The sequence below is a fragment of the Lepidochelys olivacea genome (assembly GCF_965140295.1).
Source record: "Lepidochelys olivacea isolate rLepOli2 genome assembly, chromosome: 5".
Taxonomy (NCBI): domain Eukaryota; kingdom Metazoa; phylum Chordata; order Testudines; family Cheloniidae; genus Lepidochelys; species Lepidochelys olivacea.
In genome coordinates, this window is record NC_140415.1 from 102,261,368 (window position 1) to 102,287,438 (window position 26,071).

Consider the following 26,071-nt stretch of genomic DNA (forward strand, 5'->3'; position numbering starts at 1 on the left):
GGTCAAGCAGTCTCTTCAGAGATAACATCCTGTATGAAGACTGCATGTGAAATAGCTTCAGCTACACCTCCTCAGTGGGTCTGTCACAAAGGGATATACTCTGTCAGGGTGATGGTCCTTGGATTACGGGCAGTATGGCCCTAGTGGCCAGAGCCGGTAGGACCGCCCTTCCGCACAGGGCAGCAGAGCCTAGCAGCCAAGAAGAGGGTGGGCCATCACCTGGGGTGAGTTGGCAGCTGGGGTAGGGAGACCCAGCCCCTCCCAACTCCACCGGGTCCCAGCCCAGGGCCCTATCAGTAATGAGAGTTTCCACCACTGGGTCAGTGGGGATCTGTCCGAAACATGCTGACCCTGTTCCCAGTTCCATAACCAGATCAATGTCTAGTCCCCAAGAGCTACTTCCTACCTGCTCCATAATCTGTAGGCCCTCTGTTCCTCCAGGGCAGTTGGCAGGCTAAGCTCCTGAGGACTCCTTGTCCTTACGGCTTCTGTAGGTAGCCTGGTATTTGCCTGGGTCTCAGCTCACCTGACCTCTGCAGTCTGGGGCTTCAGCAGCTCCCAAATAGGAGCTTGCAACAGGCAGCCTCTCTCCTCAGCAGTCAGCCCAGACTGAGCTGGGCTGCTCCCTTTTATACTGTGGTTCCAATTGGAGCATGCAAGGGTGAGGGGGCATGGCTTCCTCAGCCCACAGTATGAGGTTAACCCCTTCCAGTGCAGGGCAGATATAACCCCTCATAGGGTGCTAGCTCATTCTACGAGACTGCAAGCAACATTGATAGCATTCCTCAGTGACTTCTCAATATTGGACACTTGCAGAGGTACTGTGTAGTAATCCATCCATACATTTATGAACTATTATGCCATTACTGCATCTTCCAGGGTGGGTGCCGAGTCCCACCTCCTGGGGTGGGTACTTCTTGTGAGTCACCTTAGTGGACTCACAAGTGTCCACTGAGGAATGCTATTGATGTTGCTTGTATATAAAATTTATTTTTATTAAACAAAACAAGACCATAATATAGTATAGGACCTACTGTGCCATAAAAGCTTGACCTCAAAAGTTGAATGTTTTCCCCATATTCTTTCTTTATGTAGAAAAGGAGCCTTCTATTCAAAGTTTTTTATAGAGGCTTATGAATTCAGCATTTTTTATTATTTTAATATTTTAAGAGGTTATAATAAGTTTAGACCACCATATTTTGTATTAAATTCAGATTTCAGTTAAAGTTCATTTTTAAAAAGAAAAAAACGTATTAATTTTATTATAATGTAAATAACAAAACCAAAAAAGTGATTTCAGTAATAAAAATCAGATTCTCTTTTTCAAAAATTCATCAATTTTTATCCGCTGTGAAGGAAAGTAAGGAGCTGACACTAAGCGTTAAAAGTCTGGAAATGAAGTTAACACATCCTTCAAAACCCAAGGTGTTAAGGCAAGCATTAGTGGATAGGAAATGCTTTAATTGTTAATAAAGTAACCTATTATAGGTAGACACATTGAAATGCAGTTTTAGTCTGAAAAGTTATGGTCATATTAGCATTGGGGATGAGGGTTCCATGTTTCTCAGTAATTTTAATATCAGGTGTACTCTGTTAACAAGGAAAAAGTTGTTTGTTTTCTGTCTGCCAGCCCTGTACAGTCAGCCTTGAGATCTCAGTCAAGTTGGGAAGAAGAAGGTTTCCTTCTCATGCATCGTCACCAGTAATAAAGATTCTGCTTTCACTGATACCTGTACAATCCCGTTCCCTTCAGTGGGGTTGCACAGGTGTAAGTAGAATTTAACAAACTATTATATTGATACATAAGAAGGAATAGAATTTAATTGTCTGTCTTAGCTGAGCTAAGAGGAGTGAAAGGCAGTAATGTATTTTAGTCATGAATGTGAGCAGACTGAATAGAGATGGGAGCTGATTGATTTAGCAAGAAGGCATCATTTGTACACTCGATTTTCAGATTATAACTGTTCCTTGGTCTAGATCCTCATATGCAGCTGGAGAGCATGCAAAACCACCCAGGAAAGGATGTGCAAAAGTGGCTTTGGCTTCCCTGATTAGCGCCAATTGTGTGCCAGGCCAGCCCTCCAGCATAACTTAGAGAAACCTGAAGGGGCTGATATGACAGCTAGTGATCAGTGAGATGTAAAGAAGCTGCAGCCACATTACTTTCCTGGCCATGCCTCCTGTGCTGGCAGTGGAGCACAGGGATGTAGAAGCTACTTAGCAAACCAAATGAGCCCCCTGCATTGGTGTGATTCTCTCATAATCAGTTACGCTACAGCACATCTGTGCCAGCCACATTGCATCCCAGTATCAGGCCTTTATGTTGAAAATACTCTTTGTACTGGTATTAAGTAAGATCATAGTCTCTTAAACGTGGCATTTACAGCCAAGTCATTAGCACCAGAAAACAAGATACTTGTGTCTGAGATATTCTTAGCTTACCGTACCTTATTCATAAATACTTCTCCGTAGTATACTATCACTGTAGCAAGTCTTACAAACATTTCTGTGTGCTGTGATAATCAATGGAGTGCCTCTCCCTCTTTTTATCCCACAATTCCATCCTTTTAGAATCTTTTCAACTCCTTATTCCGCATACAGGTGACACTGCCTGCCCAGAGGCTCAGGACATGAATTCCAAACAGACTCACCTGTTGGGTCTTTCAGATTTAGTATAAGCCTCTCCACTCCACCTGGATCTCCTAGTCAGCAGCAGGAAGCACTTCCCATTTCTAGGCCAAGAAGTATTGCATTTAATCCTCCTTCAGTGTTCAGCATAAAGATTTATAGGCAGGTTTCGAGGCAAATGCTTGCTTCTTGTTGAAAGGTAGTAATAAATTGAAATTCTTTCTTGCTTTTGGGTGCTTACTTGTAATTCTGTCATACAAAGGTATTTAAAGGACTTGTACGTATGGACAAATAAAAAGAAATCCCAGCATTTTGTCAGATTTCTTTTCAGACATGGCATTAGATATTAAAGAAATTGCCTAGGGCAGTGGTTCTTAAACTGGAGTTTATGGCCAGCAAGGTGTCAGCCGGAAATCTTTTTATTTAAAATAATAATAATAATCCCAAAGTCTTGTTGCTTTTGCGTGTGTACCATTTCAATAAATAAATGGATACACACATGCAGTACTCATTGAAGGTCTGACCAGCCTTTAAGACAGGTGTCTGTGAAACTAAATGACTGGATCTCTGCATTCCCTACAGTTCTTTCCAGTTATTTAACTTTCAAAATAACTCTTTCATTCCCTCCCACCCACCCACTCACTACAACTGCTCCTAAATCAGATCCAAACCTGCCCTGAATTTAGGGAGGAGAAACAACACAGAGGGAATGGACGTTTTCTACCTAAATTGGAATAACTCTGGCCCTATCAAATGATATCACTGGATGCGTAGTGATAGTTAACAATTGTGAATATTGTGGGCAACCCCTAACCCTCAGCTATTATTGACTTTTCTTGTGACTTGCTGCAAGTGTTAGCAACCTTATTTTCTGGTTGCACCACAACAATGAAAATTAGCTATGTCATTAAAATGTTTATTAATGTGTTGCAACAAATCTTTAACTTTTCCTGCCTTACTTGATAAACAAAATAAGGGAAAATATAAACTTGTTTCTAGTTAAAGTATAATATAAATAAAGCCGTGTCTAGTACTATTTTTTAACTAAAGTAAGGACTCCTAATCTAAAATCATCCTTTGAAATAGGATCCTAGCACCCAAAAAGTTTGAGTTGATACTTTATTTGTGCTATTTTAATTAATTCTCCTCCTCAAAACCAAAACGGCAGTATATTATTATCCTTATGCTAAAGATAAGTAGTTGTAAGCTCCAGATGAGAGCCATCCCCCTTGTTGCTCCTTTTTAGGACCAACACAGTTATAATAGAGAAGGTATAGGCTGCCTGTTTCATATGTCAGCAATACAGGATATTTTTGAAGCTGATAGTTTTAGACCCTGATCAGGCAAACAAGTACATGCTCAACTTTACTTACATGGACGTGTTTGCAGCATAGGGGCCTTAAGTCACTAGATTAGTTTCAGGCATAATCGACGTTGCTGTGGGTGCATGTGTATAACCTCTGTATAGTACCAGAGTTACAGTGAAACAAGGTAAAATCATTCATTGTTTTATCTGTCTGTCACTGACATATAGGAAGATTTGATCACAGGTATCCCAGTAATACAAGGCTTTTTATGAGTAACTTTTGGGGAAACAGAATCCAAACTTGTAATCTTTTGTAGTCAGGCTCAAGGAGAGTGGCTTAACTTTTTTCCTCTCTCATTTTCCCTCAGGAAAGAAGCATTATTAATATGCATTTTGACTTAGCCTTTCAATCCATGTCTTGCAAATAGCAAATCAAACACTTCTACAAGGGTAAAAAGTTAATTATTTAAAGGATGCTGATCTATGCAACTTATGGAAATGGTGTACTTTACTAATCCTTGCTACTAAGTAATCAAAACAGGCCTGTTGAGGCCTTTTCTCCGATTATACCTGTACATTCTTTGCCAGACCTGCCAACAGTTCAAACCCATGCTAGGTTGCCAGTTAGTTAATACAGAAATTGTCATATTTTAAAAGGGGAATAGAAAAGTCGGTGTAATATAGAATTATATTTAAAATGCATGCAATGTAAGGAGGTTCAAGACAGCAACTTGATCACTTGTGCTTTGGTTATCCTAGAGCTGTGAAAGGATGATGCTCTTCAATTTGCACTAGATATAGTACAGTGTGTAGCCACAACAGAATTAAGAATGGATTGTTTGTGAGTAAAAAGGTTTGTAACAAGTCAGTGACCACAGCTGTAGCAGCTTTCAGTGTTACAGTATCTTGGCGTTTTTAACTTTTCTTATTGTTTTTTTCAAAATATGAAGTCCACAAATTTTGCAACCACCTAATGGTCATCTACTTAGTTAATGGGAATTGGGAATCCAAATCCCATAAGCAGCTTTGAAAAATCTCAGCAGTGTACTCCATTTTATGGAATAATCACTTGTCAAGTATGAAAATAATCCAGACATCTCTTTGAGTCATAAAAACATTAGTGCTGTAACACAATCTGATACTTCTAGGATTCTTAGCTTTTTAAGTAGCATAATCTGTGGGGGTGGGGGTTAAAATGTGTATGTGGTGTTCCAGTAAACAGCTATCAACATTCCAAGTGGATAGCATTCAGGCTTTGATAACAAAGAGACAAGGTGTCCTCTGAATAGGATTGAGGTTTAGGAACTTCTTTATTCCATCTTAGAGAATTCCCTCTGCGGCTTTGGGCATAGGTTCCCCTTCAGTAAAATGGGAATAAAACCTCAAAGAGTTGTTATCAAATAATTTTAGTTTTTGTAAATCACTTATATCAGCGATAATAGACTAAAAAATATGTGCAAAAGTAGAGACAGCATTTTAAACTGTAACTATCCCACTACCGTTATGACCTGATTTTCAGGGGTGTAAAGTATCTGCTCCTCCCATTTACTTCAGTGGGAACTGTAGGTTCTCAGTACCTCAGAAATAGAAGCCACTGTGTAATAACAAACCTGAATTAAAGATTCATGACTAATTATCATGTATGGGCTATTCCTCGTTTTAAATACTCCATAGAAATATGGAGAACTGGGGACGAAATGTAGTCAGACTGATTTAAAAAGAACATTATGTAAAACTTAATACAGTATTAAATACCCAGCTTTCCCACACTGGTCTTAACAACTGTACTGACTGCCCTTGCAGCGTATGGACATGGATCGTCGCAGAGAGGATGCCCGAAACCCCAAGCGCAAGCCTCGCTTGATGGAGGAGGATGATCTGCCATCCTGGATTATTAAAGACGATGCTGAAGTGGAAAGGCTCACCTGTGAGGAAGAGGAAGAAAAAATATTTGGGAGGGGGTCCCGTCAGCGCAGAGATGTGGACTACAGCGATGCTCTCACAGAGAAACAGTGGCTCAGGGTATGTGCCACGTTTTTCCTTTCTGACAGCTGGTATTTGTGGGAGTTTGGGTTTTTTGGGGGAGGTGGGGGTTTGTCAGTGATGATTACAAAGTTGGAGTTAGAGGAATGTAGAATTAAAAATATAAGTTAAGTTGCTGGAGCCAGGCACTTTTGCTAGACCTGGAATCATTATTCCTCTCTGTGTTGCAAATATTCTATTGCCATAGATCTAGCTATTTTTTACTCACATACTGTTGTAATTTTTCAGTGATGCAGATGCTTTTTCATGTTGTCTATCAAACCACTGATTACTGTGGGATAAAACAAGACACAAAAACACACTGAGCTTAATTAGAAATCCAGAAAACTTTGGAAAAGTCTTCTCTCTCACGCTTTCATTTCCATGTGTCTGTGCATTTCCTGGTTCCAGTGAGATCAGAAAACTTCCAAAAGAGACTGTTCATGGAAAGATGTCCAGGCAAGAGAGCCTTGACTCAAGAAGCCAAACTTAGCTGGTTATTCACACCAAACTTCTGATTCTTTTGAGATTTCCCTATCATCCTGTGCACACACTAATAATCTTCAGTGCATATAGCCTTTCAGTAGGTTATTATTTGTCTGAGGGTGGTAGGAAGTTGATGTTTAATCTTCAGAAAGTGTTTCCAAAACTATGTAAGAGACTTTTAGCATTCTTTTCTCAACTAGAATTTCCAGAAAGGATTGCTAAAATGTATATTTTACTCAGCAATCTGCATATACATACCTACTGTACTTGAGTAAGTAGGTGGTGATCTATTAAAGTATCAAAATTGCACGCCTATGATGGACAAGAGCAGCAGTGGACACTGCCAGCATGAACATATATTCAGAAGCTAACCAATTAGCGTGAGTGTGTAGAGGAAAGAGAGATTGTGGTGTACAATCACTAGGTAGGTACGTGGACAGACCCAGCTGACCTACATGGCCTCCATCCTAGCATGTTGGATTTAGCTAGAGCTTGTCTCCATGAACACTTAGTTCACAGCAATCTAGGGTGTGAATCTACCCCACAGCTAGCCTGCTGTAGACTTACTGTCCATGTGGCCCCTGCTGATGCACTTGAGAGGACTAGATCAAAGCACTTCCACAAACTATTAATGTGTGTTAGCAGGGTCCATACGGACAGTCAGTCCATGGCAGGTTAGCATGGGGTAGATTCACATCCAACTTTGCAGTAAACCATTTGTTCATGTAGACAAGCCCCTAGACTTCATTGTGAGACATGAGGCTAAAGAGCAGAGCCAAATTCAGAAGTGGTGTGCAAAGAGGATGCAAGTTACAGGAGATGTTGCTAAATGAGTGTAAATCTAGGCAGTTAAGGAAATCTAATGGCAATTGCACATTGAGAGGATTAGAGGAAGATGAACATAATGTCATCTTAGCCTCCCTTTAGATTCCCCTAGATTCACCCAGATTTCATTTCATCTCAGGAGTGCATGTTGCAACCTGAAAAGTTAGGTTACAACAGGGCACACCTGGGGAAGTGAGTTACTGCAAGTATTAGAAGGCAAGGCTGACATGTAGACTCTGGTAATGATTTCATGACTATTCTGACAGACTTATGGCATAGCAAAACACCTGTGCACCTGCTGCACGGTAAGAAGACTTTGCCATCAGGTGGATATTGGGAAACTGAATCACCTGACATTTGACACATTTTATTTCTCAAGTGTTTCATTACTACAAGTTTTGATTTGACTAGTTACTATTTGTCATGTGGGGGATGGCAGGGAGAGGGGTGCGTTGTGTTCTCCACTCAGTTTTGCCTCTTACTTGAGCAATAAAGTTTTCCTACATCTGTGCATTGGAGTACCTAGGGGATTATAGATGATGAGATGACAATCTTTAAATATATACAACTACCAGAGTTTATAATTAGCTTCACCCCCAAGGCATTGCCATTGTAACATGATCACATGCACACTGGACAAAAATTTTGGATCAACCGTTTCTTGCTAATGAGAACATGTGGACAGTAAGTTGCTTTAAAGTAGCACTAAGGCTTTCCAAAAATGCTCACGATCCAGTAAATTCTAAATTAAGAAAAACATTTTGTCTTTAATTCATGGCATTCTTCCCTCTCACAGATCTGTTACAATAAATACTTCAGTCTGCTTGCAGTATGGGGGCAGAACTAGACATGTCAATCACTGGCAGCTGAAGAATACCCCATAGTTCCCTCCAGTTTATCTGCCTCACCAATGAGTGTGGCTCCCCAAGATCACCCTTGCTTTAAATCAGGCTGTGCAAGGGCTTATTTTTATGTGGGATCTTTGTATAGGTTACTTTTACATTTAGTCAGAATAAGGTATTTTTAAGGTATAATTTTATAGCCAGCGGCCAGCAGCCATTTTGTAGCCAGGGCTCTTAATTTGATTTATAGTGGTTTTGATTAGGTAATACAGTTTTGCTCAGTGGGTTATCTTCCTTATATTCATTATTCATTCCAATTTAGCCTTTCTTCTAATGGCTCTTATATTTATCTAATCTGAATATTTATCTAATCCTAATGTTTTACCCAAGCTTTGTTGGTGGTTGTGATATAGGAGATAAAAGATAGATATCTGTAAAATTGGGTAAAAGCTGTTATATGCAGAATCCTCTCACACTCTATGCATGAATCTTTTTCTGATTTCCATTCTTCCTTGTTCCTCTCTCCTTTCTAGTTCTAGAGCATAACTTTCTTTTGTATCACAAAGTTCAGTGAATTGCTGAATATCTACTTAATAGTCACATAAGTGATTATTTGCCCAGGGCACTGGAAGAAAAATGCATTCCAAACTAAATGGAGTGCTGTGAAGTACTTTATTGCATATCCGATTGAATTTAACCTTTTTACAAAAAAATTGTGTTTCAAAAATGTATCCCTCTGACCCAGCGTCCTGAATCCATGGATACCAGTTACTCCATGATAAAGGTCACTAAATCATAAGCACCAAACCTGCCTTGCTATGTAGGAATCTGAGCCTTTTGCCTGTGGGACTACAATCTGTCAGAGCAGCAGAAATTGGGTGTGAGTTACTTCCCACTGGCAGAAGGGAATATTGAATGATATGTTGAATGATCTGGTGGAGAGTACTTCAGGTCTTCTCCCATTACGGTTCTACCGATAGCAGATTGAGGAAGGAAATTAAGCTAGCCCATGGCTTGCAAGTTTTCATAAAGCCTGAATAGTTGTTTATATTACTTGTACTGAAGTCTAGCTGCAGTTGAAAGAAATTCAAGAAAATCAAAGAAAATTAGGTGTCCTGGCTGTTACTTCTAAGTTACAATGAAATTAAAACTAATGATACACTTCAGATGAAGCGAGCTTTCCTTCATTAGAAAATAGTGAGTTTGAAGCATGAATGAGAGCCAGAGAAGTTTATCCACCCAGTAGTGGCTTTTAAGCAAATAAACTGTCTGCTGGATACCTTCTATAGTAAGTATTTTGAAGCAGTACCAAAAGTAAAAATGTTGGGACTTAACAAACAAGCCTTGAAATACTGCTTTGTATTTAAGTTGTGCTCTCAGGAAACAGATCAAGAGTCCCAGGAATTGGTTTTGTGGAGGGAAGTCTTGAAAGAGAAGTTCTGAGTGACCATTCAGGAGAAACAAAAAGCAGTAAAACATTTTATGGTTTGTTAATGGGATTTTGTTTCCATTTTCTTTTTGGTCTGTTTCTCCAAAGATTTTTAAAGAATATCTGAACAAATATGACTACAGTTTCGACTGGTGCCTTGAATACATTCTCCTCTAGGAAACATTAGGCTAATAATGTGACATAAATGTGTAATGGGGCACACAAGCCTCCATGCAAGGCAGGAAGGGGTTAATGGGCTACTGAAGGCCCAATTAATCAAAATTAAGACACCCTGGATTAGGAAGCAGGCTTCCAGGGAAGGGCTTAAAAATAGGCGACCCTCCAGCTGGAGGGGAGCAGGTGGAGAGCAGATGTGGAAGGTTTACTGGGAGAGAAGGCTGGCTAGGTCTAGGAACTTAAAAACTAGTGCCCAGCAGATCTTCCAGAGCAAGGGGAGTGTTTAAATTTGTGTTATTGTATACTTGTTTCTGACTTTGAGTGCCCCAGAAAGGGTAGAACTGTAAGAGGCCTAGTTGGAGGGCTAAATCTGTGCAAAGCCAGAGGGCACTGGAAATTGGGCAGAGCAGTGGAAGAGCAACTGGGAAACTGATGCTGAGTGGCTGCTACACTGCACAACGCCACAGGGAGGTGCTCGGGTAAGGAATGCGCAATAACAAACATCCGCTGGTATTTTTAACAACAGCATTGTGAGCAGCAACGTTGAGGACCCTTAGCCAAAATGAGCTGCATACTGTTTAGAACAAGGTTTTTAAGATGAATTTCCAAAAGCCAGCCAACGTGAACTGAAACTACAAGTTCTATGTTTCAGTGACAAGATTTTCACTGTCAGTTCTTCTCAGGCAAAATTTTGAAACCCTCAGTTATCTAAGCCTTAGGTTAAGTTACTGAGATGGTATTGCTTACACTGAAATTCAAAACAGTTACTGAAACAGTGGTAATTATTGTTAAACCTTTCCCAGACTTGCATAAAGAGAAAATCTGCGTTAAAACCTTAAAAATTACAAAGATGGAATAGTATTTGGGATCTGAGTCAGAAAAAACAAACACTTGAAAACTAGATTTGCAGAATATATGTGCAAAACTCTTCTAAAAATATTTTAATTAGTTCATCTTTGTGCTTGTGAAAAGTGCTGGGTTTATGGCATTGGAAATTAAGATATGTCTGCAGAATAATGACAGCACAAGCAATGGCAGTGCAAGCTGCCTCACTCTGTCTGCAAATGGACCTTGATCAATACAGGAGGGCTTCCTCTTTCTCTGTATCATTGGATCTTTTGCTTCTCTGAGATTGCAAACAGTACTGATAATTATGGTGGTGGGTTTTATAATGTAATAGGATCAGAACTGTCACTACCGATTCTTAGGGTTCTGATCAGTGATTGAATAGTAATGGGTTTCCTGGGCTGGATTTGAATTTTTAACAAAGATTACATATAACCTTCCAAGCAGCTTGTCATGTGTTTTGGCCACAAATACTCATTCAGGCCTTGCCAAAAGAGATGTAGTTTTTTGTGTTGTTTTTGTTTTTCTACTCGAGGTAACTGCCACGCATGCGCTACCCCAAGATAAACAGCACTAGAAGCCTCCAGGCTTGGCCTTTCTGAGTTTATCTCATGGAAAACTGAAGTGCCTGGTCTTCTGTGTTTTTATCTCAGAGTAGCTCATGCATATTAGTTACTTGGAGGTAAAAAACTTCACTCTTTCAGCAGTGAATACAAGGCCTCAGTCTGTAGCAAAAAGAGAAACGTTCAATATTTTACTTCACCATTAGTACCAACTTCTATGGCTTTCTTTTTTTAATGGGATGAGTCTTGAAAGCAGACCAAAATAGGCAGTAGACACCCTTTATACCTTTGTTTTCCAAGCAGAACACATGGGCTCCTGACCGGGAAACGTGGGTGGGACTCTACGCACAAGCAGAACCCTATGGACTTCAGTGAAACCTGAAAAATACAGACATTTGTAAAAGTATGCACATTCTTGAGACTTTGCAGGATCAAGGCCTTACTGGGTAATTTAAATATAAACAAGATTTTTTTTGTCCTAGTATATAACAATAAAAGAGACACAACTGGCAAACATGTATAAACACTGTTTAAAAACTGGACTCCTCAAGATGGTTTTGCCAATTGTATCCATCTGGTGGCAAGTAAAAACTGGGAGAGCTCTTAAAAATGTAACCTCTAACTCACCTTGAAGTACTGAAAATGAATAGAATGTTCTGTCTATTGTACCCTGGAAATGTGGTTTTGTTTATAAAGAATTAAAATTCTCCTCGAGTTGTTCCAAAGATCAGCAAAATTATTTTTATAATTTTATGTTGTAATTAAAATTGAGAGACTTCTAACATCTTAGAAATGGTGGAGAAATGGAAGACTAGTGTGTTGGACATTCATTTTAGTTACCTCTGGATTAAACATAATGAGACATCACAAGATGGAGCTCAAAGCGTTGGTGCTCCTTTTTGGCTGCTTAGTGCAAGGACGTTGGTGCTCCTACTGGACTTTGTCATCGCACTGTGCTCTCTGTTCCTCTGAGAAGCAACCCCGTTTAAATTCCTCATAGGCCATTGAGCCTGTGGCATCTTGGATTGCTCTGTCTGTTCTTCACCCAGCACCTGACTGGATTAACTGTAAAGTGGTAGGATCTTTTGGATACTTCTATCATTAAAGGAATAAGATCTACTGTGCCTCTCTCAGTGTTCCTTATTGAGAAACACAGCAGTAGAAAGGGCCTGGCAATGTGGAACTCGCTGTCTGACTGACAGAAAATAGCTAGGGCTGTCAATTAATCTCAGTTAACTCATGCAATTAATTCAAAAAAATTAATCGCAATTAATTGCAGTTTTAATCACACTGTTAAACACCAATTGAAGTTTATTACATTTTTTTGATGTTTTTCTACATTTTCATATATATTGTATTCTGTGTTGTAATTGAAATCAAAGTGTATATTTTTATTACAAATATTTGCACTGTAAAAATGATAAACAAAAGAACTATATTTTTCAATTCACCTCATACCTGTACTGTAGTGCAATCTTTGTCATGAAAGTGCAGCTTACAAATGTAGATTTTTTTTTGTTAATAACTGCACTCAAAAACAAAACAATGTAAAGCTTCAGAGCCTACAAGTCCACTAAGTCCTACTTCTTGTTCAGCCAATCGCTAAGACAAACAAGTTTGTTTATATTTACAGGAGATAATACTGTCCTCTTATTTACAGTATCACCTGAAAGTGAGAACAGGCATTTGCATGGCACTTTTGTAGCCAGCACTGTAAGGTATTTACGTGCCAGATATGCTAAACATTCGTATGCCTCTTCATGCTTCAGCCACCATTCCAGAGGATGTGCTTCCATGCTGATGACACTCGTTAAAAAAAATAATGCGTTAATTAAATTTGTGACTGAACTCCTTGGGGGAGAATTGTATGTCCCCTGCTCTGCCTTACCCGCGTTCTGCCATGTATTTCATCTTATGGCATTCTCAGATGACGACTCCGCACGTGTTGTTCATTTTAAGAACACTTTCACTGCAGATTTGACAAAACGCAAAGAAGGTACCAATGTGAGATTTCTAAAGATAGCAACAACAGTCGACCCAAGGTTTAAGAATCTGAAATGCCTTCCAAAATCTGAGAGGTACGAGATGTGGAGCATGCTTTCAGAAGTCTTAAAAGAGCAACACTCTAATGCAGAAACTACAGAACCTGAACCACCAAAAAGAAAATCAACCTTCTTCTGGAGGCATCTGACTCAGATAATGAAAATGAACATGTGTCGGTCCGCGCTGCTTTGCATCGTTATCAAGCAGAACCCATCATCAGCATGGATGTATGTCCCCTGGAATGGTGGTTGAAGGGACATATGAACCTTTAGCGCATCTAGTACGTAAATATCTTGCAGTGACGGCTACAACAGTGCCACAAGAACACCTGTTCTCACTTTCAGGTGACATTGGAAACAAGAAGTGAGCAGCTTTATCTCCTGAAAATGTAAACAAACTTGTTTGTCTGTACGATTGACTCAACAAGAAGTAGACTGAGTGGACTTGCAGGCTTTAAAATTTTACATTGTTTTATTTTTGAATGCAGTTTTTTATGTACCTAATTCTACATTTGTCAGTTCAATTTTCATGATAAAGATATTGCACTACAGTACTTGCAATAGGGGAATTGAAAAATACTATTTCTTTTGTTTTTACAGTGCAAATACTTGTAATAAAAATAAATATAAAGTGAGCACTGTACACTTTGTATTCTGTGTTGTAATTGAAATCAATATATTTGAAAACACCCAAACATATTTAAATAAATCGTATTTTATTATTGTTTAACAGTGCGATTAATCGCAATTAATTTTTTTAAATCGCTTGAAAGCCCTCAAAATAACTGCAGAATGTTGCAATTACGAGGTTAAATTAATTCCTCTCTTACTGTTTCCTCTTTGAGAATGAAATGGTCCACTGAGTTTAACTTTATTATTTTTAATAAGCGGTTAAAACATTTGCTTAGTTTTACGTTGACCTTATTCTTTCTCTCCAACTCGGACAAAATTTTAAATGGATATTGCATGACTCTTTCAGCTGCTAGCTCAGGGTAGAGTGATCTAAATCATGGTGAAAATCGGTGCTTAAATCACATGACTTAAAAAAAAATCAAATTAGGTTGAGCTTTGTAAAATTAACTTGAAAACTTGTGCTATTGCAATTTAAGATTAAAATTTATCATGAACTAACTTATAAATGCTGTTTATTGTGCCACAACTAATAGAGGGTTTGTTGTTTGCCGTTTACAAAACTGTTTTAGACAAAACCAAAATATTGAAAATTTAAGGCCCTGATCCTGCAACCATTTAAGTGGGTATGTAACTTTATTTATGTTAACCCCACTGATTTAATGGGATCACTCGTGCTTAAAAGTAAGCATGTGCATAAGTGTTTAGCGCACCGAGGGCTAATATTGTATCTCTGTTAAAAACTTTCTCTTCATGGTATAAAATCTTTCACTTCAAAGCAAAATGCTTCAGCGTTAATACTGAAAAGTTATTTAAACTTTCAGTACACTAATAAAGTTGTTGTGAACTTTTATGTACACACAAGACAAATTTAGGAGCCTAAAATTAGATTTTAACCCATATTTAGGCACCTGTTGGTGGAATTTTCAAAAGCAAAACAACCCAAAAAACAAACCAAAAAAACCCCAAACACAACATAGAAGCACAAGTCCTATTGTCTTGAAACTGCTAAACCTGATGGTAGAGTATAGCCTGGGTGAAGTATTTCAGCTTTCTTGACTTCTAAAAGTTCAGCATACTTGAAGAAGGTGACGTGGGTTACAGATATAGCTTATGCATTTGCTTACCAATATTGTCTTTGTAAAGGGGGAAAAAACCCTCAAACTCTTTCCTCCCCACCTACCATAGTTTTTGGAAGGAGATTTCTTAAGCAATTCCGTGATCTGGGATGTCTTTGCTCAGTTTAGCTTATCCACAAAAGGGTGGGGTCAGCAGTAGAAGCAAGAAAAGCCTAGGTTCATCCATCAAAACTTTGCTTGTGATAGAATTAAAGCAATATTGTGTTAATTTACTCCCAGCAAAATCAGTCTTACTTAGTCATTGCAGGATGCCATTCAACAATAAAGGCAACCTAGGTGAATTTCAGTTAAAATAATCCTTTCAATCCTTATATGAACTTTAGAAGTTTATTCATAGTACTAGGCAACAGCATATTTTATGTGTGTTGTGTTGTCTGGCTGTGCCTGGAATATGGTGACTTTCTGAGGTCACTACTCCCCTCATTTGATGTATTAATGTAGTGCCATATATGTAAATAGAATTTTCCAAACACTTAAGACAAGGGCACTGCCCCAAGGAGTTAACGAATTCAGAAATATACAAACAATTACATTAAGCACAGAAAAGGGTGCAGACATCATGTGGGAGAACAAGTAACAGAAGTGGATTTTAAAGAGAAGAAAGCCATTTGGCACATAAGCTGGAGGTGTCATTATATGGCATAGAGGACAACATGAACAAAGACATAAATGGAGAGGGGAAGTAGAAAGGGCCTATAGGGGAAAGAGTGGAGGTGTAGGCATTGGGAAAGCCGCACTGGGCTTGGAAGATAAGACGTGATATAAACTTGATGTGGAAAAACAGGGTGGTCTTATATTTTGGCATAGGGCATTCCCATAGCTAGGAAACTAGCTCCTCTTCCCCTGCCACCTCTTCCAAATTGGTAATGTGAGTTCTGTTTTCTGAAGAAATAACTTCTTGTTCAGTACCTTCATGCCTGATGCTGGCATTTGTCATGCTGTTTTTGAATAAGTGTTTTAAAACCATTGTCAAAGTGCTTAGTATCTCTGTGCCAGTATTCAGATTAGCAGCTGTGTTAGTCTGTATCCGCAAAAAGAAAAGGAGTACTTGTGCCACCTTAGAAGTGAGCTGTAGCTCACGAAAGCTTATGCTGAAATTTGTTAGTCTCTAAGGTGCCACAAGTACTCCTTTTCTTCTCTGCCAGTAGGTGGTGCAATACATGGATAAGTTTCAGAGTAGCAGCCATGTCAGTCTGTATTAGCAAAAAGAAAAGGAGGACTTGTGGCACCTTAGAGACTAACAAATTGATTTGAGCATAAGCTTTCGTGAGCTACAGCTCACTTCATCGGATGCATTCAGTGGAAAATACAGTGGGGAGATTTATATACATAGAGAACATGAAACAATGGGTGTTACCATACACACTGTAACGAGAGTGATCACTTAAGGTGAGCTATTACCAGAAGGAGAGCGGGGGGGGGGACCTTTTGTAGTGATAATCAAGGTGGACCATTTCCAGCGGTTGATAAGAACGTCTGAGGAACAGTGGGGGGTGGGATAAATATGGGCAAATAGTTTTACTTTGTGTAATGACCCATCCACTCCCAGTCTCTATTCAAGCCTAAGTTAATTGTATCCAGTTTGCAAATTAATTCCAATTCAGTAGTCTCTCGTTGGAGTCTGTTTTTGAAGTTTTTTTGTTGAAGAATTGCAACTTTTAGGTCTGTAATCGAATGACCAGAGAGATTGAAGTGTTCTCCAACTGGTTTTTGAATGTTATAATTCTGACGTCTGATTTGTGTCCATTTATTCTTTTACATAGAGACTGTCCAGTTTGACCAATGTACATGGCAGAGGGGCATTGCTGGCACACGATGGCATATATCACATTGGTAGATGTGCAGGTGAATGAGTCTCTGATAGTGTGACTGACGTGATTAGGCCGTAAGATGATGTCCCCTGAATAGATATGTTGACACAGTTGGCAACGGGCTTTGTTGCAAGGATAGGTTCCTGGGTTAGTGGTCCTGTTGTGTGGTTGTTGGTGAGTATTTGCTTCAGGTTGGGGGGCTGTCTGTAAGCGAGGACTGGCCTGTCTCCCAAGATCTGTGAGAGTGATGGGTCATCCTTCAGGATAGGCTGAAGATCCTTGATGATGCATTGGAGAGGTTTTAGTTGGGGGCTGAAGGTGATGGCTAGTGGCGTTCTGTTATTTTCTTTGTTGGGCCTGTCCTGTAGTAGGTGACTTCTGGGTACTCTTCTGGCTCTGTCAATCTGTTTCTTCACTTCAGCAGGTGGGTATTATAGTTGTAAGAATGCTTGATAGAGATCTTGTAGGTGTTTGTCTGTGTCTGAGGGGTTGGAGCAAATGCGGTTGTATCGTAGAGCTTGGCTGTAGACAATGGCTTGTGTGGTGGGGTCTGGATGAAAGCTGGAGGCATGTAGGTAGGAATAGCGGTCAGTAGGTTTCCGGTATAGGGTGTTTTTTATGTGACCATCGCTTATTAGCACCGTAGTGTCCAGGAAGTGGATCTCTTGTGTGGACTGCTCCAGGCTGAGGTTGATGGTGGGATGGAAATTGTTGAAATCATGGTGGAATTCCTCAAGGGCTTCTTTTCCATGGGTCCAGATGATGAAGATGTCATCAATGTAGCGCAAATAGAGTAGGGGCATTAGGGGACGAGAGCTGAGGAAGCGTTGTTCTAAGTCAGCCATAAAAATGTTGGCATACTGTGGGGCCATGTGGGTACCCAAAGCAGTGCCGCTGATTTGAAGGTATACATTGTCCCCAAATGTGAAATAGTTATGGGTGAGGACAAAGTCACAAAGTTCAGGCACCAGGTTTGCCGTGACATTATCGGGGATACTGTTCCTGATGGCTTGTAGTCCATCTTTGTGTGGAATGTTGGTGTAGAGGGCTTCTACATCCATAGTAGCCAGGATGGTGTTTTCAGGAAGATCACCGATGGATTGTAGTTTCCTCAGGAAGTCAGTGGTGTCTCGAAGGTAGCTGGGAGTGCTGGTAGCGTAGGGCCTGAGGAGGGAGTCTACATAGCCAGACAATCCTGCTGTTAGGGTGCCAATGCCTGAGATGATGGGGCGCCCAGGATTTCCAGGTTTATGGATCTTGGGTAGCAGATAGAATACTCCAGGTCGGGGTTCCAAGAGTGTGTCTGTGCGGATTTGTTCTTGTGCTTTTTCAGGGAGTTTCTTGAGCAAATGCTGTAGTTTCTTTTGGTAACCCTCAGAGGGATTAGAGAGTAATGGCTTGTAGAAAGTGGTGTTGGAGAGCTGCCTAGCAGCCTCTTGTTCATATTCTGACCTATTCATGATGATGACAGCACCTCCTTTGTCAGCCTTTTTGATTATGATGTCAGAGTTGTTTCTGAGGCTGTGGATGCCATTGTGTTCTGCACAGCTGAGGTTATGAGGCAAGTGATGCTGCTTTTCCACAATTTCAGCCCGTGCACGTCAGCGGAAGCACTCTATGTAGAAGTCCAGTCTGTCGATTCGACCTTCAGGAGGAGTCCACCTAGAATCCTTCTTTTTGTAGTCTTGGTAGGAAGGTCTCTGTGGTTTAGTATGTTGTTCAGAGGTGTGTTGGAAGTATTCCTTCATGTGCCAGCAATGCCCCTCTGCCATGTACATTGGTCAAACTGGACAGTCTCTACGTAAAAGAATAAATGGACACAAATCAGACGTCAAGAATTATAACATTCAAAAACCAGTTGGAGAACACTTCAGTCTCTCTGGTCACTCAATTACAGACGTAAAAGTTGCAACAAAAAAACTTCAAAAACAAACTCCAACGAGAGACTGCTGAATTGGAATTAATTTGCAAACTGGATACAATTAACTTCGGCTTGAATAGAGACTGGGAGTGGATGGGTCATTACACAAAGTAAAACTATTTCCCCATGTTTATCCCCCCCCCCCGTTCCTCAGATGTTCTTGTTAACCGCTGGCAATGGCCCACCTTGATTATCACTACAAAAGGTCCCCCCCTCCCCCCCTCCTGCTCTCCTGCTGGTAATAGCTCACCTTAAGTGATCACTCTCTTGTTACAATGCGTATGGTAACACCTATTGTTTCATGTTCTCTATGTATATAAATCTCCCCACTGTATTTTCCACTGAATGCATCCGATGAAGTGAGCTGTAGCTCACAAAAGCTTATGCTCAAATCAATTTGTTAGTCTCTAAGGTGCCACAAGTACTCCTTTTCTTTTTACATGGATAAGGCATTCTCTGCTTTTATGAAGGATTTACCCTTTAAACTCAGACAGTTTTAAGATCCTACCTACCTCCTTTATGTTATCTGATTATTGATGTATACTTGAAATATCTATTTTGGGTACTTTCTCTGAAACACTCTTCTGACTGATGTTTCATTTACTTTCAGAATATACCAAAGTATATAATCCATGAATAGCTGATTTTTATGGATGGTATACCCTTTTATTTTGTTTTAAAATATTATAAATTAGAAAACTTAATAAGAAAAAACAGGGGAAGCCCATGAAGGGTTTCAAGTGGGATATTTCTCCATTAATATCCCACTTTCTTGTTGAACAGTCACGTCTTCAGTTTTCTCTAAGTCCCAATTCAAAACCCTAGAATTTCTTATTAATTGAAACATAGGATCATATCAGATTTCTGATGGGCCTCTGAAAAGTTTTAATTTTGGGGCTTTATTTAAAATAGTGTTCTATGAAGAGTTTCTCTAGTGTACATTGTCAGTCAACTAACACTCCGGGGGGGGGGGGGGGGGTCTGTGTCCTGGCCAGCAATGGTTTACCTTGGATTAGATTGTCCTCTTAGTACCCCAGTTTACTTCCTGGCATCCTAGAGGTTGTTGGGATTATTAACAAAACCACACACAAACAAATGAGAAAAGAAGCTTTTAATGGGGTGGAAGAAAAAAAAATACCTTAAGCAGCACATTAAGACCACAGCAGAAGAGGAATCTCTAGGACCGGTCAATCATTGGCATATCGATATTTGGAAGGAAGCGTTTCCCTGTGCTTCCAGGCTAGATTTTTGGTTTTGGCCTGAGGACCTGACAGTTTTTCTGTTTTGCCTGTCCTTTGGTAAACCTTCAGTGAAGCAACAAGGAGTCTGGTGTGGCACCTTAAAGACTAACAGATTTATTTGGGCATAAGCTTTTGTGGGTAAAAAAACCCAGGTTTTTTACCCACAAAAGTCTCTGCCCAAATAAATCTGTTCGTCTCTAAGGTGCCATTGGACTCCTTGTTGTTTTTGTGCATACAGACTAACACGGTTACCCCTCTGATACTTGGCACCTTCAGTGAAAATATTTAACTGGACAACTGACGTTCTAGCATAGCAGCAGGATTTCTTTATGTGGTTTTAAGAGATGTCAGGCATTGTGTCTGGAGGGAAAGGAGCCAACTATAGCAGCATTCCTGGCAGAGACTGGTTAGGGTTAAGAGTGAATGAGAGTGGGACATTAGAAGAGATACTTGTTCCCTGCAGTTTTCTCATGTAATCCCAAAAAGGCTGCCTGATGATCAGTGTGTTCAGCATTATCAGGGAGTCTTATCACAGTGGTATTTAGCCATGACTGAAGTAGACTTTTGAAGGTTCTCACCATTTCAGATTAGGCTCATGTGTTTTTGTGCCACTTAATTTTCTAGTACCTATGCCTAATGGTGATCTCAGAGCAAAGGAAGTTACTATGTATCTTGGTCCATGACAAATCTCCTATGAGGTAGTGTCCTTTAATGATGAGAGAAAGGGATTGGAAGTCAAGCTACTGAGTTTCATACTCAACTCTGCCTTTGATTCACTGTGTGATTTCAGTCAAGTTACCTGATCTGTGCTTGACCTAAAATGAGTCTAACCACTACCTAAAATTATTGCTCTAAGTTTTAATTAATGTGTATGGTGCTTTGAGAGCCTTTCATGAATGGTGCTATGTAAATACAAAATATTTGGTATTGTCATTACCCACTTTGTTATAAGATACAACTTTTTAATTTGTTTAATGTAATATTTTTGATAGTCTCCCTATGGTGTGTGTTTGTTTTTTAAATTCTGATTTTGCCTGATGGGTGCATCTTGTTATAGCAGGATTCCCTTGAATATTATGGGGGTGACCTAAGGAAAGCATCAGGACTATATATGTTACTGGCTATTGGTGCCATAAGACTTAAGTGAAAGCGTGCACCCGTTTTTCTCAGCACACTTCACATGTTCAAATTTTCCAGACTCTCAACTAAGTGAATGTTGAGGATACATCTATAATGTTCATATTGTCCAAAGGGATGAAACAAAATGTAAACTAGTTTGACCTTCCATATTTTGCTTGTAGGCCATTTGTGGGGGCAGGCCCACTCTTCTAGCACTCACATCTCACAGTGTTTTCTGAAGGCAACCAGACAGAAGTATCTGGCCAAACTTTCCATAAAGGACAATTTTAACTTTTTTCCCTTTCATTCACTTTCAACATCCACAACATCATATCTCCTTAGAATTCTGGTGCCTGAGCAGTCTCAGGGTCTTGGCTCCCTAACAAGGAAATGTTTCTTGCCTTGGTATAATAAGTATGCAGTGAACCGATATACTTCAGAAATGCACCGCCTGCTGTAATAAGTACATGGTTAATAACAGTGAAAGGTTTTTCCTCGGTATGAGCCCAGCTGCTGAGGTCCTCACAATTTCTGTTGGCTTTGTTGAGAATTAAGAGCGCCCTGTGCCTTTCAGGAGGTGCTCAGCTCTTTGCAGCGTTGGGATCTACATGAGCTTGGTGCAGCTTTCTTTTATGATAATAGGGTCCAAGCTTAATTGTAGTCACACATCTCGTTTTCTTTAGGCAAGGAAAGTGTTAAACTCTTATTTGTACACTATTTTCCTGACTCCCTTTCTACTTAACTCACTAATCCAGAGGCAGTTGAGCATGGGAGATGTCTTTGTGCTGTGTCTTGCACTCTTGCGCAACACGTCATCAGTCAGAAACTGGGGATTTGCTTCTGGGATTTGTTTCATTACCGTGCTGGTAAAGGTTTGGAAGGGCATTCTGTTTGGTGTGGCACTCTAGCCCTGTGTAGTAAGGTTTTTTAGCACAGAACTCAGTCAGCTGCACTGGTTTAATCAATCTGTCCTCATTCATATATAATATATATTTTAAAATATTATAATATCTCTGATATTTGACTTACGTGTAGTTGTATTCAACTTTTTGGGCAGCATAAATCATAATTTTAGCTTTGAATTTTACTGTATAATCCAAGATATTAATTTACCATTTGTAAATTAAAGTTAGCTGTCACTTGTATGTTAACGACAGTATTTGACTGTTCTTAGTGTAACACTGGTTTCCTGGTGCCTGCACTACAGCTTGAAATTAAGGAAAAGAGTGTCTGAATTTACATGTCTTTGCACATGATTTTGAGAACTAATTTTAATAACATATGTCTATACATTAGTACTGAAGTAATTTTTTAATATTCATTTGCAGACTTGTGATGTACTGGCTATTAATTTGCTGTCCTTTGTCTGCTAATCACAGATTTACAGCGCATAAGACCAAATGTCAGCTGGCTTATTTGTGTTTTTATTTTTTGGTTTTGATGGGATTGAAAATGTATCTTTAAATATACTGAAATGTTCTTTTTAACGTTACCGTTTATATCGGCCCGTAAAAAGTAACAGTAGATACATTTGCGCCTTTAATTGTTGCTCAGGGTAAGTGAGGTATGTGGAGACTCTGGGATGGACGTAGTGCTTTTGTTTGGGGGGTTTTAAGAGAGGGCAGAGGGGGGGAAGGATTGGCAAGCAAAGTCCTGTTCTAGAAGCAAAATATTCATTTTTAACAAATGCCCATTTTCTAAAGCAAATTAAATTAGAATATTTACCTTGTTTTTTTTTTAAATTCAGAGTAGTTTTCATAGTAATCTGTCTCAATAACCTGAACCTATCTGTTCATAAAAGAACAATAAAATTGCATTGTGTAATAAGTACAGTTTTAAAATGCACATTGTTTTTAAATTATATATGAAATTGTTCAGTTAGCATTTTAATTATTACGAGAATCAATAACTGCCCAGCTAAAAATCTATTTGGATGCCTGGAATAATAAGGGAAAATATGATAAGTAGTTGTCAATATTAAAGCAGGCTGAAGGAAGAAGGCTTCGGGCCTTGTAGCAGGTAGAATGAAACAGCAGATTTGAGTATCCACAATTCTTTCAGTATTAAATTTTCAGTAAAATAAAATTACTTGTATATGAAAACATAGCCTTTCCCCAGCTCTCTTTTTTTTCCTGATCAGCTGATGAAGAGACTAGCAGCTCGCTGCTTTGCTGGCTTGTTAATTTTATCCCCACTAACTGTGATTTCCGATAGCCGGCCTGCTGATAGTGGTAAGGTAAATATCCTTTTTCATTGCCGTCTTGAAGATTCAGTAGAACTACATCACAGGCATGTGTAGGTGTGTAACACATCAAAAGCCGGTGTTCTCCGTATTTCTGTGTGCAACTGAGTGCTTAAGGAGAGCAATAACATTAACTGTTGACAGCCTTGCATGCTGTATTTATTATTAGCATTTCTAGCTTCCAAGATTTACGGAGAAATTTCCTTTTCGTAATCTTCGCTAGATGCAGTGGTATATAGTGGGTGTCCTGCTTTAGCCAAATGAATATTAATGAATTTGTGTGCAGATTTTTTTTCCTTCCTTTTTCTTCCTAACTCATCAGATCAAGCCTCCTTCATAATGGTTATCTGAACGCTGTGGAAGCATGATGGAAATTGTCTTTTGATTATTAAGGCCTAGTTTCAGGCTGTCCCTCAGGATTCTGTGTTCATGTTTGTTCTGTGGATTTGCACATCGGAGGATGCATAGGAAACAGATTTTGAAATCCCACTGGCGTTTTTAACATGCCAGGTTGTTTTGTGTTGTGCACCAGGTTTTGTTCACAAAACGTTTTTCAAGATACATTGTACACAAGTGAAAGAAATTATGTCTGGGCTGTAATCACTTTTTTAATATTGATTGTTATACTCACATGATCATAAATATTAGCCATGTTTGGTGCTGTGGAAAAATGAAGGTAATTGCCTTATGATTAGAGCTCTTTCAGCTACAAGAAAGAATTGATTAGCATTTGCATGTACTCAAGGCAATATTGAGAGGCAAGAGAGACAAATATCAACATCAGTTACGTTCTGAGAGAGCATTAATCCTAAAGCCTAATTTTAAGATTTTGAATATTTTTTGTAGTCTCTTTATACTTTCTTACTAATTTCAGTTTTCTTATAACCGATTTATGTTTAGATATTTTGGAGTTATTTTCCCGCTCCCCCTCTCCATTGGGGGTTTGTTTTCTGGGGGCTTTTGAGTTTTTTTCAAAAGCAAAAAAAAGTTCAGCTTGTTTTGTCACATGGATCTGTCAGTATATGAGCAGGTTCTCTTTATACCTGATTTGTTTTTGTAGACACTTTATTATCTCTCTGCATAGTGCTGCTGGCTCTGGTTAAAAGCACACATTTGCAGGTAATTGGAACTAGTGTTTATTGTTTGTGACTGTTCTTTTGTTTTTCTTTTTCCATGCCATGATACAAGTGCTCTTTACTATAAAACATCATATTGTCACCGCTTCTGCCTCCTCACTTGTTATTATACTGAATGAAAATTACACAACATTTTAGAGGTGGTTTTAATTCTTAGGAGATTTGTAAATTAATTTGAAAATTCTTTTGGAAGTGAAGGCTGAATCTAGCATGCTCCTACTTAAAAAGAATGTATAGAAAAAGCTGTGTTACTTTCTTACATTGATACCTAATGTGGACTGTCCTGTCTGCAAACACTCGCATTAAAATCTTTTTTAGAACATAACTGTTACTAAAACAAAGAAATTAATGCATGTTTTGCTGTGTACTTACTCGCGTAGTGGCATAGGCCCTCAGATATGGACTTGTAACTTGCAAGATGGAACTGAGGGTTCAGTTTAATATGAATCCATCTGTGGTAAAGGTGTTTTTATAATTACTTTTAAGTTTAATGTCTTATTGATTGCCACTCACGGATTTTTCTGTTGAACTCTTGTTTATAAATAGACTTATTGTGTTGAGTTGTCTACATCTGACTAGTCTTTTAAAATATGATTTATTTTCTTTGCATCTTTGGTTTTTTTTAAATATAATTTTTCTGAATCCATGATTGACAGGCAATCGAAGACGGCAATTTGGAAGAAATGGAAGAGGAAGTCCGTCTTAAAAAACGAAAGAGACGAAGAAATGTGGATAAGGATTCTGGCAAAGAAGATGGAGAGAAGGCAAAGAAGAGGAGAGGCAGACCTCCTGCAGAAAAATTGTCACCCAACCCACCAAAACTGACAAAACAGATGAACGCCATTATCGATACTGTGATAAACTATAAGGACAGGTGAGCTCTCAATTTTGTAGATTCGTTCTTTGTTGTTTCCCAGTCTTTTTAGGGTTGCTGACAAACCATTTCTAGGATTTCAATGGTGTGTTGTTTTTTAACTGTAAATAAAAATGATCTGACTTTGGGGCTGGTCTTCCATGTACATAACTTCCATTGGTACACACTGGGACTTGTTGAGAATTTTATTTACAAGAGAGGCATATAATCTCTTGGTTTGGAAATTCCACTGCCCTGTACAAGAGAAGTATTTCTTAGTACAATGCGCTCCATTAACCAGAAGTAGATAATCCCAGCAAAACTGCAGGGGTTTGTTTGTTTGTTTGTTTAATAATCAAATAGCACAAACCAGATACAAAATATTTTCATTTTCTATACTCCATTTGCATCCCTGACCGTCTCCCTTCTCTTAATTTTTGTTTCTCTCTTCAGTCCTAACTTCTTGACTCCTACCCAAAGCCAGGGGGTCTAAAGAAGAGTCTTCCTGATGGCTCAGACTATTCCTTTAGCCTAATGGAGCCTCTTGCCTTAATGATTTAGATATAAATCTTTCCAACACATGGCTACTGTTTTATTAGTACAGGTTCTCATGTTGGCACTTAAAACCATTCTCCAAACTCTTTAGGGATGGAATGAGGAGCACTTGAACTGACAAAGAATATGCTGTAGAAATATTATATGGTACTATAACCAACCATCAGTGAGCTTGAAGCTAGCTTCTCATTATAAGCTAGTATTCAGTATGCCATCTCTGTTAACTGCCGCAAATAACTAAAGCCCTGAAATTTCACA

At 39.2% G+C, this 26,071-nt stretch overlaps 1 protein-coding gene across 4 annotated transcripts in view; it reads left to right on the forward strand.

Moving 5' to 3' along the window:
- SMARCA2 (SWI/SNF related BAF chromatin remodeling complex subunit ATPase 2) overlaps nt 1-26,071 on the forward strand; it is a 182,897-nt gene that overhangs the window by 124,843 nt on the left and 31,983 nt on the right. For 3 of the 4 annotated variants that reach the window (XM_084628534.1, XM_084628533.1, XM_084628535.1), the window contains exons 28-29: nt 5,738-5,956; nt 25,062-25,279. In XM_084628534.1, the coding sequence (XP_084484660.1) occupies nt 5,738-5,956; nt 25,062-25,279 (437 nt within the window). Of the gene's footprint in view, nt 1-5,737; nt 5,957-23,167; nt 23,264-25,061; nt 25,280-26,071 lie in introns of those variants that run through there. The other variant, XM_084628536.1, reaches the window with a different exon arrangement.